The sequence below is a fragment of the Danio aesculapii genome, chromosome 7 (genome assembly GCF_903798145.1).
Source record: "Danio aesculapii chromosome 7, fDanAes4.1, whole genome shotgun sequence".
Lineage (NCBI taxonomy): Eukaryota > Metazoa > Chordata > Actinopteri > Cypriniformes > Danionidae > Danio > Danio aesculapii.
Window position 1 is genome coordinate 15,620,889 of NC_079441.1, and position 15,815 is coordinate 15,636,703.

The 15,815-nt window shown below is 36.4% G+C and overlaps 1 protein-coding gene across 1 annotated transcript; it reads right to left on the minus strand.

Moving 5' to 3' along the window:
- Positions 1-11,279: 11,279 nt before the first annotated feature.
- On the minus strand, positions 11,280-15,004 carry nitr4a (novel immune-type receptor 4a). Its single transcript, XM_056462734.1, has 6 exons — positions 14,935-15,004; positions 14,498-14,851; positions 13,836-14,174; positions 11,824-11,934; positions 11,613-11,662; positions 11,280-11,522 (listed from the first exon to the last, which is right to left on the minus strand). Exons 1-6 carry the CDS (start codon positions 14,981-14,983, stop codon positions 11,412-11,414), a joined length of 1,014 nt encoding a protein of 337 aa, XP_056318709.1. The 5' UTR covers positions 14,984-15,004; the 3' UTR covers positions 11,280-11,411.
- Between the last annotated feature and the right edge of the window lie 811 nt (positions 15,005-15,815).

Below are 15,815 nucleotides of genomic sequence, written 5' to 3' on the forward strand. Positions count from 1 at the left end.
ATGTTCATACATTAAATATAACATATGACTTGTTTTAATTGGACAGAGCAAGATTCTACATTTGATTTTGAATTCAATTTAGTACATTTAGTATAGTATGTATGAGCCTGGAGTTGGAGATAAATATATATATATACATAAAAGTGGGTCAATGCATATTACTAATCAAAAATTGAGTTTAAATCTATAAACGCAATCCATACAATATATATATTCTCAATTTTTGATTAGTAATATGCATAGCTAAGAACTTTTCCAAACGATTTTCTCAAAATTGAGATTTTTTGAACAATCAGATTTAAATACTTGTATCTCAGCCAAATATTGGCAATCCAGGCTCATTCTGAAAACGTATCGATATATACATTTCTGGAGATCGCGAAATACATTCCAGAAGGTGCGTTTTTTTCACAGTTTTTATTTTCGTGAATTCGCCAGATGCTGCAGATCTCAAATTTCTCTCACGAGTGCCATTTGCACCTGCTGTTCTCATGTAAATCCACTAAAGGCCGTGCCTCCTTCTCTGAACCCAACCAATAGTGTTTTTAAAAGCACAGATTGACCTGCAAAGGCGCACACCCACTTCCCTAAACATAACCGACAGTTTTAAAAAGCAGTCCAGAAAAAGAGAAGCCCTCACCTGATTTTTACCACGTTTTCAGATTTTACCACATTCTCACCCTGTTATTTTCTTGTTTATAATATTTTTGGCTTCTGTTTTTGTCTTTCCCGCTTTTTGGAACCATTCTTTACCAGACTCTAATCTCATCGTTGGGTCAACTCCTCTCTACGTCTCAAGTCCACCAATGTGCATGGCCAGCTAACTGGACAAACTAGTAACAGCAAGAAAGTGGTCCATATGGAGGTCAGCTGGTTATCAAGAAAAAAAGGAACAGCGTCATACCGCTCAGTATCGTTCATTACATAGACAAAATGCAGCAATACGTACTTCTGGCTACATAATTCGCAACCTCCAGAAATGTATGTAGGGGGATGTTTTCAGAATGAGCCTGTGTTACATATTGGCCCATAACCATGTGGAAACCTTATTTATTCAGCTTTCAGGTGATCAGTTTTGTGGTCACTGGTCTCACACACACACACACGCACACACACACACAAATCATGCTATGCTAACAGGTTGATTTGGTTGAAATGTAAACTAAATTGCAGAACCTTTGACAAATATCCTTGTCCATGGTCCTGAAATGACACAACCCTTGGATATTCTTGGATATAAATATAAAATAATGTTTTTATGCATCATAATTTGCATTCTTCTGCAAATAAATTAAGTGATTTTCCTTCATTTACATGCTAAATAAAGAGCCAGTGTTGCTATTTGTTTTTTTGCTTAAAAATCTATTGCTGGTGGTTCATTCCGCTGTGGCGATCCCTGATAAATGAGGGACTAAGCCGAAGGAAAATGAATGAATGAATGAAAATCTATTCACTCTGCAAGGAATGTAAATTATAAATAATTTGTGTATTTTTAAATATACAATATTTTTACGTTTATGTTTAATGAGTACCTAGATTTTAATCTTTTAGATTACGTATCTGATGAATACTTATACTTAAAAGTGAAGTGTGCATCAACGCCAATAGCCTAGTGGTTAAGTGCGCCGACATATAGCACCATGGTGCTCCTGGCGACCCGAGTTCGATTCCTGGCTTGAGGTCCTTTGCCAACCGTTCCCCTCTCTCTGCTCCCAACTATTTCCTCTCAATTCTCTGCACTATTCTATCCATTAAAGGTTAAAAGCCCCTAAAAAACTATTAATAATTAAATAAAAGTAAAGTGTGTCATTTTTGTGTCCATTTTTCAGAACTTTCGTGTAATTTATGTAACCTACTAAACCTTAAATAACTTTAAATAACAGATTATACGTTTAAAAGCCCTGTGGCTTTGTGGTGCTAAATGCATTTTTATGCATGTGTGTATTTTGGCCTATAAACCATAATCTAACATTAGGGCAAAATCACAATGTTTGCCTTTACATAATAAATCTATCATTTAGAAATTATCTTATAAACATGCACATAAGAAAAGAATCCATTTAACATGTTCATAAGAGCTAAGTTTGCATTTCTGGAAATGGTGAAGCCTTATTTAACATGCAGTGCAGTTATGAGAACAAATGTAACACCTGAATTTAAAAGTCTTTGTAGTTTAGTTGAGTTTCACAGAGTGTGTGGTGGCAGTGAATAAACTAAGCACTTGTAAGTGCATAAGTTTCTGACACCTTTTTTTAGCAACATCAGATGCTCTGTGGAAACTTTACACCACTAAGATTGAGCTCCGCTAAAGTGTGTCTAAAGTGCGTCTTGATCTTTCCATTCTGTTCTTACTTTCAGACCACAAACACACCGGCCTGCACTCTGACCTCGAAGCTAAAAAGAAGATGCTGATCTGATCTGATTTTACACTTTAGTGCTGAATAACATCCCATGAAACAACATTATTGATAAATTTAACAAAATTTAATTTGTTAAATATACATAGAAAGTATTATATCTTCTGTAATATTTATTATTGTAATATGTATTATTTATAATATTGTAGTTTATTGTAATATTTATTAACACTTTAAAAACAGTAAAACACTCGTATATTATATTAAAAAAAGAAAAAATATTATTAAATATACTATATGTATACTATATGTAGTAACAAACTTCAATTAGTACAAAATGCAGCTGCCAGAGTTCTTACCAGGTCTAGAAAATTTGATCACATCACCCCAATTTTATCCCCCTTACACTGGCTGCCTGTTAAGGTTTGTATTGAATTTAAAATATTGCTTCTTAGATATAAAGCTTTAAATAATCTAGCTCCTGTTAATATAACCAACCTTCTGTCTCGCTACAATCCAACTTGCTCTTTAAGATCTCAAAACTCAGGGCTTCTGGTAGTACCTAGAATAGCAAAGTCGAGTAAAGGAGGTCGAGCCTTCTCATTTATGGCTCCTAAACTCTGGAATAGCCTTCCCGATAACGTCCGAGGCTCAGACACACTCTCGCAGTTCAAAACTAGATTAAAGACCTATCTGTTTAGTAAAGCATACACTCAGTGCACCACTTAGAGGGTTTCCACACAGGTTCTGCATCTTGTTTATATACACTATGAACAGCAGCTACGCTAATTATTCTCTTTATTCTCCATTTCCACCTGGGTATACTCATCCCGAGGCCCTCAGACCATGCAGCGCCACTGATTCGATCCAAGACCAAGGACGAGAAGATCCCAAGGTTTCCATATCCTGGACCAGACCGTATCCTGAGCAGCTACTGTGGTGGTCATGGAGGAGTGGAGAACATGAGACTGATTCCTGTGACGCTCCAGGGACAGAAGAGTCTTCGCTGAGGCCAGCTTCCAGCCACCGCCACTGAGACTGCAGCTCTGCACAAGACGTTTGGCCAGCGGAGAAATTAAAATGGTCGTGCCCAACTGAGTCTGGTTTCTCTCAAGGTTTTTTTTTTTTCTTCACTTCCGCCAATTTTTTTTTCTCTCTCTGTTGTCGCCACTGGCTTGCATGGTTCGGGATCTTTAACAATCTGCCATGTGTCAAGAGCATCAGAATAGGGAAGAAAGGGGATTTAAGTGACTTTGAATGTGGCATGGTTGTTGGTGCCAGACGGCCTGGCCTGAGTGTTTCAGAAACTGCTGATCTACTGAGATTTACACGCACAACCATCTCTAGGGTTTACAGAGAATGGTCCGAAAAAGAGAAAATATCCAGTGAGCGGCAATTCTCTGGGCACAAATGCCTTGTTGATGCCAGAGGTCAGAGGAGAATGGCCAGACTGGTTCCAGCTGATAGAAAGGCAACAGTACCTCAAATAACCACTCGTTACAACTGAGATATGCAGAAGAGCATCTTCGAATGCACAACACATCAAACCTTGAGGCAGATGAGCTACAGCCGCAGAAGACCACACTGGGTGCCACTCCTGTCAGCTAAGAACAGGATACTGAGGCTACAATTGCACAGGCTCACCAAAATTGGACAATAGAAGATTGGAAAAACGTTGCCTGGTCTCATGAGTCTCGATTTCTGCTGTGACATTCGGATGGTCAGAATCTGGCATCAACAACATTTAAGCATGGATCCATCCTGCCTTGAATCAATGGTTCAGGCTGGTGGTGGTGTAATGTATGGGGGATATTTTCTTGGCACACTTTGGGCACATTAGTACCAATTGAGCGTCAACGCCACAGCCTACCCGAGTATTGTTGCTGATCATGTCCATCCCTTCTCGACCACAGTGTATCCATCTTCTGATGGCTACTTCCAGCAGAATAATGCGCCATGTCATAAAGCATGAATCATCTCAGACTGGCTTCTTGATCATGACAATGAGTTCACTGTACTAAAATGGCCTTTACAGTCACCAGATCTCAATCCAATAGAGCAACTTTGTGTGGGATGGATGAGCAGCCGACAAATCTGCAGCAACTGCGTGATCCTATCATGTCAATTTGGACCAAAATCTCTGAGGAACATTTCGAGTACCTTGTTGAATCTGTGCAATGAAGGATTAAGGCAGTTCTGAAGGCAAAAGGTGGTCCAACCTGGTACTAGTAAGGTGTAAAAGTGTAAACAGTATGTATGCACTGTGTAGTTTTAGTAACGTATATAAACAAATTTGCGGACACATAAAGGAATCAAATACATTCTTAAGACCTCAAAGACTTCTGGTAATAATGGTTTCTTCTAAAGAGGGTGGGCTATTTTTGTTTTTGGTAAAGGAAAGGGATGTGAAGATAAAGGCTGACGTGTGTATTTTGTTGTGGTTTAAATGCAGTGAGCGTTGTGAAAGAAATATAAATAGGTCTTGCGGGTGGAAACAACTCCAACCATGATGCACATTCATTTAAAATGAGATCTAGGGTACTGATCCACTTTTGCACCTTTACTTATTTAAGCATTTTATTTGTGAGACTTATTTTCCAACATTTGAATTCATAAAATAAAATTGAAACACACCCACCAGCAGCAACAACATAAACAATATGTTAGGCTATGTAGTTTTGGATTTAGTTTTGCTGCATGATGTGTTTACTTAGACAAATATTAAAAATGTTTGATGATCTGAAACATTAAAGTGTGACAAACTTCCAAAAAAATAAGAAATCAGTAAGGGGACAAACGCTTTTTCACACCACTGTATGTAAGAGAGAAAAAAATGTAAACAACCAATCACAACACTCTGCTTTAAATAATCAATGCCAAATTCATTTATTCTGTTTAAGACAAAATGATTTAGCAGAAATCAAACTATGTATTTGAATTACGCTGATGTTCACTTCAGCACTTTCTGCTCTACACTGCGCAGCTTCTTCCTGTCACTCACTCAACAGGATGTTATGTCATTCAAATGTTCAGCCCCTATGCTTTAGTCTGACACAGCTGGTTCGCTTTGCATTATATTCCATCTACTCTTATTTTTCTGTTGGACTTTGTTCAGATGAAGAGATAGTCCTGATGGAGGTCATGTTTTGTTAGTACCTCAATCTTGAGAAACAGGATATTTGTAGAGCTTAAGCCACACAGGAAGGTAAAAGGTTTGAGTAGGTGTTAAGTAGGCCAAGGTTACTGCAGACATTCTCATATGTTCCTTGTAGTTTTGGTCAACTGATTAGATCTTACAACAGCACTAAACTGGCTTAGCATAAGTCTTGAGGTTTGTGGTGAAACTTTTTAAGATGTTCATCAGATTTCACAGGTCACTTTCAAGATAAACTTGAATGGACAGTTCACCCAAAAATGAAATTGTCCTCGCTCATCCTTAAGTGGCTCTAAACCCCAGACTCATTCTGAAATTGTACCGCTATATACATTTCTAGAGAGCGCCAAATACGTCCCAGGAGCTACGTTATTTTGCAGTTTTTGTTTTTGCGAATCCACTAGAGGCCGCTGTGTACGCTTTTGAGATCTCAAATTTCTCTCGCGACTGCCATTCACACCTGCTGTTCTGGCGTAAATCCACCAGAGGCCGCTGTCGACTGACTGACTGACTGATCGATTGACTGACTCACCCAGTAGTGTTTTCAAAAGCACTGATTGACCCGCGCACCCACTTCCCTAAATCCAACCGACAGTTTTAAAAAGCAATCCAGAAAAAGAAAATCCCTTGCCTAATTTTTACCACGTTTTTAGATTTTACCACATTCTCACCCTGTTATTTACTTGTTTATTTTTGGCTTCAGTTTTTGTCTTGCCTGCTTTCTGGAACCGTTCTTCGCTGGACTCAAACCCCGTTGTCGTGGTCAACTGCATCTCAAGGCCGCCAGCGAGCTATTGGACAAACTGGTAACAGCGGAAAAGACGTCCACATGGAGGTAATCGGCCAGCTGGAAAGCACAAAAAGGAACGGCATCAAACCTCCTCATAGCATTTGTTTTAAAGACAAAATGCAGCCATACTTCTGGCTACATAATTCACGATATCCAGAAATGTACAGTTGAGGTCAGAATTATTAGCCCCCCTTTTAATTTTTTTTTCTTTTTTAAATATTTCCCAAATTATGTTTAATAGAGAAAGCTAAATTTTCACAGTATGTCTGATAATATTTTTTCTTCTGGAGAAATATTTATTTTATTTTGGCTAGAATAAAAGCAGTTTTCAATTTTTTATGAACCATTTTAAAGTCAAAATTATTAGCTATATTTTTTTCGAGTCTACAGAACAAAGCATCGTTATACAATAACTTGACTAATTACCCTATCCTGCCTAGTTAACATAAATAACCTAGTTATGCCTTTAAATGTCACTTTAAGTTATATCGAAGTTTCTTGAAAAATATTTAGTCAAATATTATGTACTGTCATCATGGCAAAGATAAAATAAATCCGCTATTAGAAATGTGTTATTAAAACTGTTATGTTTAGAAACAAAATGAAACAGAATTTGGGGAAAAAAATAAACAGGGGGGCTAATAATTCTGACTTCAACTGTATATAGGGCTACATTTTTTAGAATGAGCCTATGTTGCAACAACCTCTAAAAGTTTTTTTTTTGTTGTTTTTGTTGAAAAAAAAGGAGATATTTTGACAAAAGAAGATATACAAAAGAAGATATTTTGAAGAATGCTGGAAACCTGCAACTATTAACATGATAATAACTGTTTTTTTATGGAAGTCAATGTCTACAGGTTTTTAGCATTCTTCAAAATAAAGTGAGAGAGATGCACGGCATAATGACCAAATAACAATTAATAACTATTCACACGCACAACACTGTTGACAGTTGGTCCCGTGCACCATGTTTGTTAATATGTTTCACTAACATTTGTAGTTCTAATTGAATTAATGTCCCACATGCAATGTATTGTGAGCAGGGCTGGCTCAAAGCATGGGCAGGGGTGGGATGAACCCACTTAAACATTTGTCTAGCCCACCCAATCAAACAGCAGTACAACAGTATACATTTAGTATACAGCAGTATACAAACACTTTTCTTTTATATGATTTATGATTTGATAAAAGCATGGGCCGTGTTGAAAAATGGAAAAAGGGTGTTGTCGGTCCCGACCAATCATAGCAGAACACCTAACAGTTTGATTAGCTGTAAAGCTACGATCACACTGGGCTTTGTGTGTGCAAAATTCTGTCATGCGGCACTGCGAAAAGGGGCGGGATTAAACAAGCTTATTAGACATTAAAAAAAGCAAGCGATTGCTCCATGTTTTACATTTCTGCTCTATAATAAAAAAGCTGTTATTGGTTTCAGTAACAGTTACCGTAATGTAGCTGTTGTTGCTTCTATGACTTACCTAATTACCCTAACTTGCCTAATTAACCTAGTGAATAGTACCTTGAAAAACATCTAGTAAAATAGTATGTACTGTCATCATGGCAAAGATAGATTATTAAAACTATTATGTTTACAAATGAGTTGAAAAAATCTTCTTTCAGTTTAACAGAAATTGGGGGGAAATATAAAGGGGGCTAATAATTCAGGAGGGCGAATAATGCTGTCTTCGACTGTAGATTGTATCATTTAATTTTATTATTTTTCTTTTCATTCTATTTTTGACAGGTCAACCATTAAACTAGAAAATTGTAATGTTAAATTAATATCAAATGGCAATTTTTACAGAGACGCATTTCACACCTGTAGATCCTCTGAGAAATGGAGAGGAAATGGAGCCTGCCTTCTGCACTCATGGCGTTTTATTGATGAACTGATCTACTGGTGTGGCTCTATTGTCACACCCCTGGCTCGTTCCTGCTCATCCAATCACCACTCTCCCTCACAAACCACATCCATCCAATCCCGCGATCCCACATGCACCCTCACCAGCCTTCTAATCACCTGCACCTGTTCTCATCATCAAGGACACTATAAAAGCTCACCTTATCCTCTCATTCCTCGGCCGGTATTGAAGTCGGATGGTTGTCCTCACCTTTGCTCCTTTGTCTTCTCCTCTTCTTCCATGGATGTTCCTTATGTGCCTTTGGATCCTACACACTGATCAAGGAAAGTGATTACTCATATATGGTGTTTGCTGTCTGCATTCTCACCTGCTGATGTTCCCAAGAACGAACTATGTGAGATCGCTTCCATCAGATGTTTACATTACGAGCTGTTGAAGAAGATCGCTAACAGCTCTGACACCACTCTCCCGCTTCATCACTTTGATTAAGTGCATTGTTTTGAATAAAATTGATAAAAGATAACCATCCTTGTCTACCAGTGTGACAGCTCAACACAATCTCACGGCAATTCGTAACTTTTTGATTTAGTGGCTAATTCGTACGATCTAATTTGTACAATTTAGTACGATTTGCTCATCCGCCAATGACGGTTGGGTTTAGGGGTGGGGTTAGGTGCCACGCCTCCTTTTTAAAATCGTACAATTTCATACGACTGAACTCGTATGAATTCGTACGAATTAGCCACTAAACTGACAAAACGTAAAATACTTACGTTTTCTCATGAGATCAGGCTGGACAGCTATATTCATTGAAAGAGAACTTTTCTTCATAGTAGATGGACCAACAACTAACCCATGTATTCTATTCACACAACAGAAAGTCAGCCTTAATCAACCTTAAAATGTGATGAATATACAGCATCACTTCAATACACAATATGTCTACAAGGTATAATAGCAAATCTGGTTGAACGAACCACAAAACAAATCCACAAGGAATTTCTTTGAGGTATACTTCCATACCTTCTGCTAGCGTAATGAAAGAGATTTCACCATTTAAACGAATAATGAGTATGATAAAAAAAAAACTGCTGTGTTCAAATGAAAGCATTGCAGCCTCTTACCTTCATCTGCTCTTGAAGGTCTACAGTAGCCTCCAGTGGAGAGAGGCTATAGGTAGAGGCTTTCCAAAATCTATTTTTTCAATGTTCCACACTGGTGGAATGATCTTCCCATTCCCACTTGGACTGCAGATACACTGGTATCCTTCAAATGACAACTAAAACCCATCTCTTCCGAGAACACCTGAACCCCAGTAAATGATAAAAAAAAACACCTATCGAAGTACTCTCTCTCTCTCAAAACTGAGCAGTTTCTTTGTATGATTAGCACTTGTTTGTATTGTCTCTTCTTGTAGAATCGCTGAATACCTCCTCTATTGTAAGTCACATTGGACAGAAGCGTAGGCTAAATGACAATGTAAATGTAAAGCAAAGAGCTTTTACCAGAGTATTTTTTTTTTCCTTAAAGGTACACTTTTGTACATTAAATGTCATGATCACGACCATGTACTACACATCTGTTACTTAACTGGACTACAAATACCATCATGACCCCACACACACCAGTTCCTGATTCCCAGATTACACACACAGCTGGTAACTTATAATTGACTGATTACCTGGACTTTATATTTACCTCACACACACACACACACACACACTTTGCTGAGTCTTGCTCACCAACATTACCAAGCATTATTCCTGTCTAGCCTTGCCATGCCTTGTTTATTGTTTATGCTGTTTGCTGCCTGCACTGACATTTTTGCCTGTGACCATGGATTACCCTCATGATACCGTTTGCTCCTGTTTTGGCCATTGCCTGCCTGACTAACACCCACACCTCCGTTGTACCCCAACTCCCACAGTTACAATTTACCTGTAAATGTTGTATTATAGAGCCATAAATCAAATGTATTACTTTCAGTTGCCTGTTGTACATAAATGCAACAAAAAGTTTAGCTTATAAAAGGTTACTCTAAATCTCTATACAAAAAAAGCATTTGCACAATTCATAAATATTGTAAGTGACTTTAAATGAACACTATATTGTACATTTCGTATTTTCCTCTATTGCATGTCAAAAACTCAGGAAAAAAAGGTACACAAAATATAGTTAAAATGTTTATTTCTGTAAAGAGTGGGTAAACAGTAAATATAAGTACCTTTAAAGCATATGTCTATACATTTTACTTAAAAGCACATATCTGTATCCCCTACCACATACCTTTTACCTTTTTCGAAAGCGAGAGAGAGACTAGTACTTTATTTTTGGGTTGTCATTATTACATGCTCCAGCAAATGATATCCAGTTTTCACCTTGTAAATAAATAAAAAAAATATCTGAAAGAAAGGCCATTTCAAATCTCTGAAACTCTCACTTAACAGTTTTCTTCATTCAATATAATTTTTACTCAAAATAGGAACAAAAGTATTAATTATTGGAAGTTTGGTGGAATAATTAGTAAAACTGAGATGTTAAATATGATATGAATAACGATTCAGCCTATTCTTATAGCAGAACTAACACATGTGAGCACAAGACCACTTATAAGTATCAATAATACGTGTACAATTGAGATTTTTACACCATCTGAAAGCTGATATACAAGACCCAATTAAAGTTTGAGGGTTAAAAAAAGTCACAATATTCAAAAATATTCATATTTAAAATCACCTTCAAAGTAGTCCAAATGAATCTCTCAGCAATCCATATTAGAAATCAAAAATTAAATAGAAATTTACTAAATATAACATGATTTTTACTTAATATTCTGCATTTTTGGCATGAAACATTGATAATCGACCCACACAATGTATTTTAAAACCATACCTGTGCAACTTAGGTTTGTGGTCTAGAGACACATATACGATAAATAACCCATTTAAAATGCTGACCTAAATCCTATTAGTAAAGCTTACAGAAGTGGATAAGCACCCTACTTTTCAGCCATTGTTATATACACACATACAGGATGTGGTTATGCTTTTATATAATTTTGCACAATATTTTCTTTCCACTCATGAGTTTCCCACAAGTGTTAGATGTAAAACACAGAGAAAAAAGTGCAGATGCCCCACTTGCTTTACCACATTTTATCACACAAATATAGAATATTAATAAAGTATCACTGTTGTCTGTGATAAATGTGATATATTCTGACAATCAGCATTAAAAAGTTTCAAATCTCATCTTGCAGCATCGGTCTGCGTTGGGGTCTTCTCTAGGGTCATCTTTCTCTGACCTCTTTTTGAGGAAAGGTTCAGGGCAGCATAATTAATATCATCTGTGTTCTGAAACTAGAAGAAAGAATTAGGAAATGTGTTTGTTTTTTTCACATTAAATTACATGTTATATTAACTGCTATTTGCTAATATGATTCTCCAAACCTGCACTCTTGTAATATCATCATTAGTCTGGATTTGCTGAGGCTTTCCACCTGTTTGAAGTCAGTATAAAATGGGTTACACGTGAGTTATTACATAATCAACATTATTTCTTTTTAGTCTATAATAGTAATAATAAGAAGATGAAGAAGTAGAGGAAAAAGAACAGAAGAATTATAAAGCTTATGCTGGAAGACTGCTATAAAATAATTACCATTTCTTCTCAATGGTAAAGAGAGCAAAAGATTGATGGTAAGACTGACTGCACACAGCACTGCGAGGCCAATTAAAATACATTTCTGCATACTTTCACTATTAAATCCATCTAGGAGAAGAAGAAAAAAATAACTTTAATTAATTAGTGCAACTTTATTCATTTAGTGGGTTCAATAGCATTCGTCAGAATTAAATGTAATTCCCAGAATAAAATAATACACTACCACAAGCCAAACTTATTAGATTCCACCGGTTTCACAAAATAAACAAAGACATTATTACATTATTGGGCTCTATTTTAACGATAGGCACAAAGTCTAAAGTGAATGGCACAAAAGCATTAAGGGTGTGTTCGAATCTACTTTTGCTATTTTAAAAATGGTAAAATACGCTCTGCACCCTGGCGCATGGACTAACAGGGTTTTGCTTATTCTCTTAATGAGTTATGGGTGTGTTTTGAGCATAATGTGCATTAAACCAAATCTCCCATCTCCCAGTCTCATCTCTCATTCTCTTTAAGTGTCAGTTGCATCGAGCCATGATGCATTTGCTATTTACATTGCGGATTTTGTAAGTGGATAAACTAATGGCTTCACTAGCGAGAAAACAATTAAACAGAGCATCTGCAGCACGAGGATAAAAATAGAGCCTCCTCCATTTGGCCACTTTCTCTTCACTTTACTTTTGCTCTTTATTTACTTCTTTACTTTCGTGGAGTAAGGAAACGCTGTTGTACGTACTACACTAAAGACATCCATTAGCCTACATATTTTTTTTTCGTTTGTTAAGCACAAAGATTTGTTTCAACACTATTTATAAATTCAGTTCTAATTTCTAGCAAATGAATAAATGAATAATAGTAACAAAGTGTGGTGAGTTATATAAACACAAGTCTTATTGTTATGCCCCATATACTGATGCTTATGTCTGCAAAACCCAACAGGTGGACTAATCTAAACCTTTTTTTTATTAAAATATAAATATGCATATAACAAATAATATTAATAAAAATAATAACATTATACAAATTCAAGTTGTCGTAAATAAACTGAAAAAAGCCCACTGAGATGAAGAAGGCATGAAGGCAGTGGTTTTTATACTTATGTAGAAAATAATTTTTGTAACATTGTAATTCTTTTTTTTTTCATTTGTAAAGATATTTGTGTTTTGCTGTACATCCTGCATGTTTTAAGCAAAGTGTAGGTGTTTAAAACACACAACTAACGTGCTCTGCGCTGGACTTTAGACCAACTTTCAGTTGGTCAATGGTGTGGTCTATTTTAGTTCCTCAAAATAGCAACGCCTCAACAATGCGCCTTAAAACATCTCCTTTCTAGACCAGAACACCCACGAGTCCACAAAGTGGCGCAAATGGATTTGCTATTTAAACAACGTGCCGCAAAATGGAAAATTGGGGTTGCGCTGGTCTGAAAATAGCGCCTTATTGCGCCAGGTGTATGATAGGGCCCATTATATTCATAAATTTTCCTTTGGCTTAGTCCCTTATCAGAAGTCGCCACAGTGTAATGAACTGCCAACTATTCCAGCATATGATGCCCTTTCAAGCGCAACCCAGTACTAGGTATACAGTATATAGGGAAAAATATATTAAAATATTTGTAGAGATCCAACTTAAATTTCATCTAAATCTAAGTTAATCGAAGCATAGAAACTTGTCATCACTGCAAATTCATAGCAAATATTAATAAACACTTTAAACATTTGCTGTCAATCTATACAAACCAGGTACAAAGAACTAACTAAACACAAAGGAATTTTCTGTATTTCCAAATTGTTTTTCAGGAGTTTTAACTGTATTTTGATTTTCCACTGCATTGCCATTATATATACATACACACACACACACACACACACACACATACATATATATATATATATATATATACACATACATACATACATACATATATACATATTATTATATTATTATATTATATATATTACATAACTGTTTATCCACCTCGAAAGCCACATAAAATGCATACTTGCCTTTAATGACCAACGTTGTGCCGTTTCCAAATAAAACCTCATCACAAGTCACCACAGAACAGTAGTATATTCCAGGATCAGACACACCAACATTCATCTTAGCAAGGTTCTGGAGACAGCTCTGTGTATCAGAGGAGTCTGCACACTCATTTTTGGTTTCTCCATGAGCATAAACCATTCCCGGATGAGTTGTGTTTGAACTCTGTCTGAACCAGTGAACAGATTGCACACCTTTATCACACGTTTTCCCTTTAACAGAGCACTCCAGAGTCACATTGCTTCCTGGCTTAATAACAGCATGTACTGGGTGTTGTGTAACAGCAGGTCTGAGTTCTTCACCTGTATGAAAATGCAAGTGACAATAAATGGAATCATCCATCTTAAAAAGAGTTCAACTTCACCTTTAATAACTGTATAAGAATTCAGCAAGAGCTTATCTAATGTCTCTGGTTACCTGTTTGCTCTGAGCACAATTTTTTACTTCTTTTTTATGTTAAAATTTGTTAAAATAAATACAAATAAAAGTTTAAAAACTTTCTGTTTAACTAACAGAATCATTCCAGTTCCAAAAGAAAGAACATTTGCAAAGTCACTGGCACAGAAATATGTGCCTAAATCAGATTTTAGGGTTACAATAAATAAAAATAAAAGTAAAACCTCACCTTTAACCAACAGAATTGTTCCAGTCCCAAAGAAAACAACGTTGGCAAAGGCACTGCCACAGAAATACGTGCCTGAATCCGATTTCAGTGTCCTACGAATGGTTAAGTTGAAACTGTCTGCTTTTCTCACCGCATGAAAACGCTGAGTTTCTTTAAACTCAGAGGAAAACTCATTGGGTTGTGAGTGGTGATATGATGACACTATTACGATAGGTTTCTCTCCAAGAGCTTGCTTATACCATATCACACGATGTAGGTGATCCTCTAACAGAAGACAAGGTAACAACACACTGTGCCCTTCTTGAGTTGTTAAAACTCCATCCACTTGATTAACAGTGCAATTATTTTTGCCTGCTGGAAAAACAAATACTGTAAAGTTGTTTTTTTTAACAATAACAATAGTAAGTGAATGATTGAATTGGGTATTTTGTACTTACAGACTTGATGAAGAAAGAAAAAGATCATCATGTAGATGATGTGATCCATTTAATGCTCTTTCTGGGTCTTTGATTCTTCTGGCTGCATGTTGTGCTGAATGCATTAATCTACTCTCTGACGTACAGTGTGTGACTCATCAGGTAACTCAATTGGTTATCTGCCTGCACAAATCCCTGCCCTCAAATATGTTACACACACAAAAATGATTTATACTGCTTGTTCAAACTACTTATTTAATACGAGTTGAACCAACAATGATTTGTTTTGTTTGACACAACTTAATTGTTTTATGTTCAATTCACTTAAATTTGTAAAAACAATTAAGTTAACTTAATTCATTTGTGCTGGGACAACATGAAGAAAGAGCTAGATTTGAATGATTCTCTAGCGTAATGACTAAAGTGATGGCAAAACAGGTGATTTTGCTCATGTTTTAAGATTATAAGGCTGAACGGCATGAAATTCCATCAGTCTACAGAGATTTCCCAATATTTCACCGTTGCCATCAGGAGATCACAATAATTAACCCCTGAAAAAGCCAAAGCAACGCAATCACTACCAGATTACTGTTGTGTTTGTGATAAGGAAAAATGCTAAACACATGCGGGCATTTCTTCTTTCTGCCTATTACCGAACTAGTCTGTAGTAACAAAAACAGGAGACTCATTACAAACAAACAGATGGCCAACCAAAAAGTAACTCAAAAAGTCCCATCTCACTCAATACACTACAATTACTATGGTATAAATACAGCACTACAACATACAAAAGAGAGAGATTGACTTAGCAAGTAATTTACCACTTTTATAATGATTTCATCAGCTGTAGTTTAAAATTACACAATTTTTTATCCTCTGAGGGCTTATGCGGTATCTGTCGC

Coding starts and splice junctions, on each gene's coding strand:
- nitr4a (XM_056462734.1), bottom strand. CDS start 14,983: ATGGATCACATCATCTACATGATGATCTTTTTCTTTCTTCATCAAGTC. Junction 11,935..13,835: donor CACAACGTTGGTCATTAAAG/GCAAGTATGCAT, acceptor TTCTTCTCCTAG/ATGGATTTAATAGTGAAAGT. Junction 11,663..11,823: donor TTTACCATTGAGAAGAAATG/GTAATTATTTTA, acceptor GACTTCAAACAG/GTGGAAAGCCTCAGCAAATC.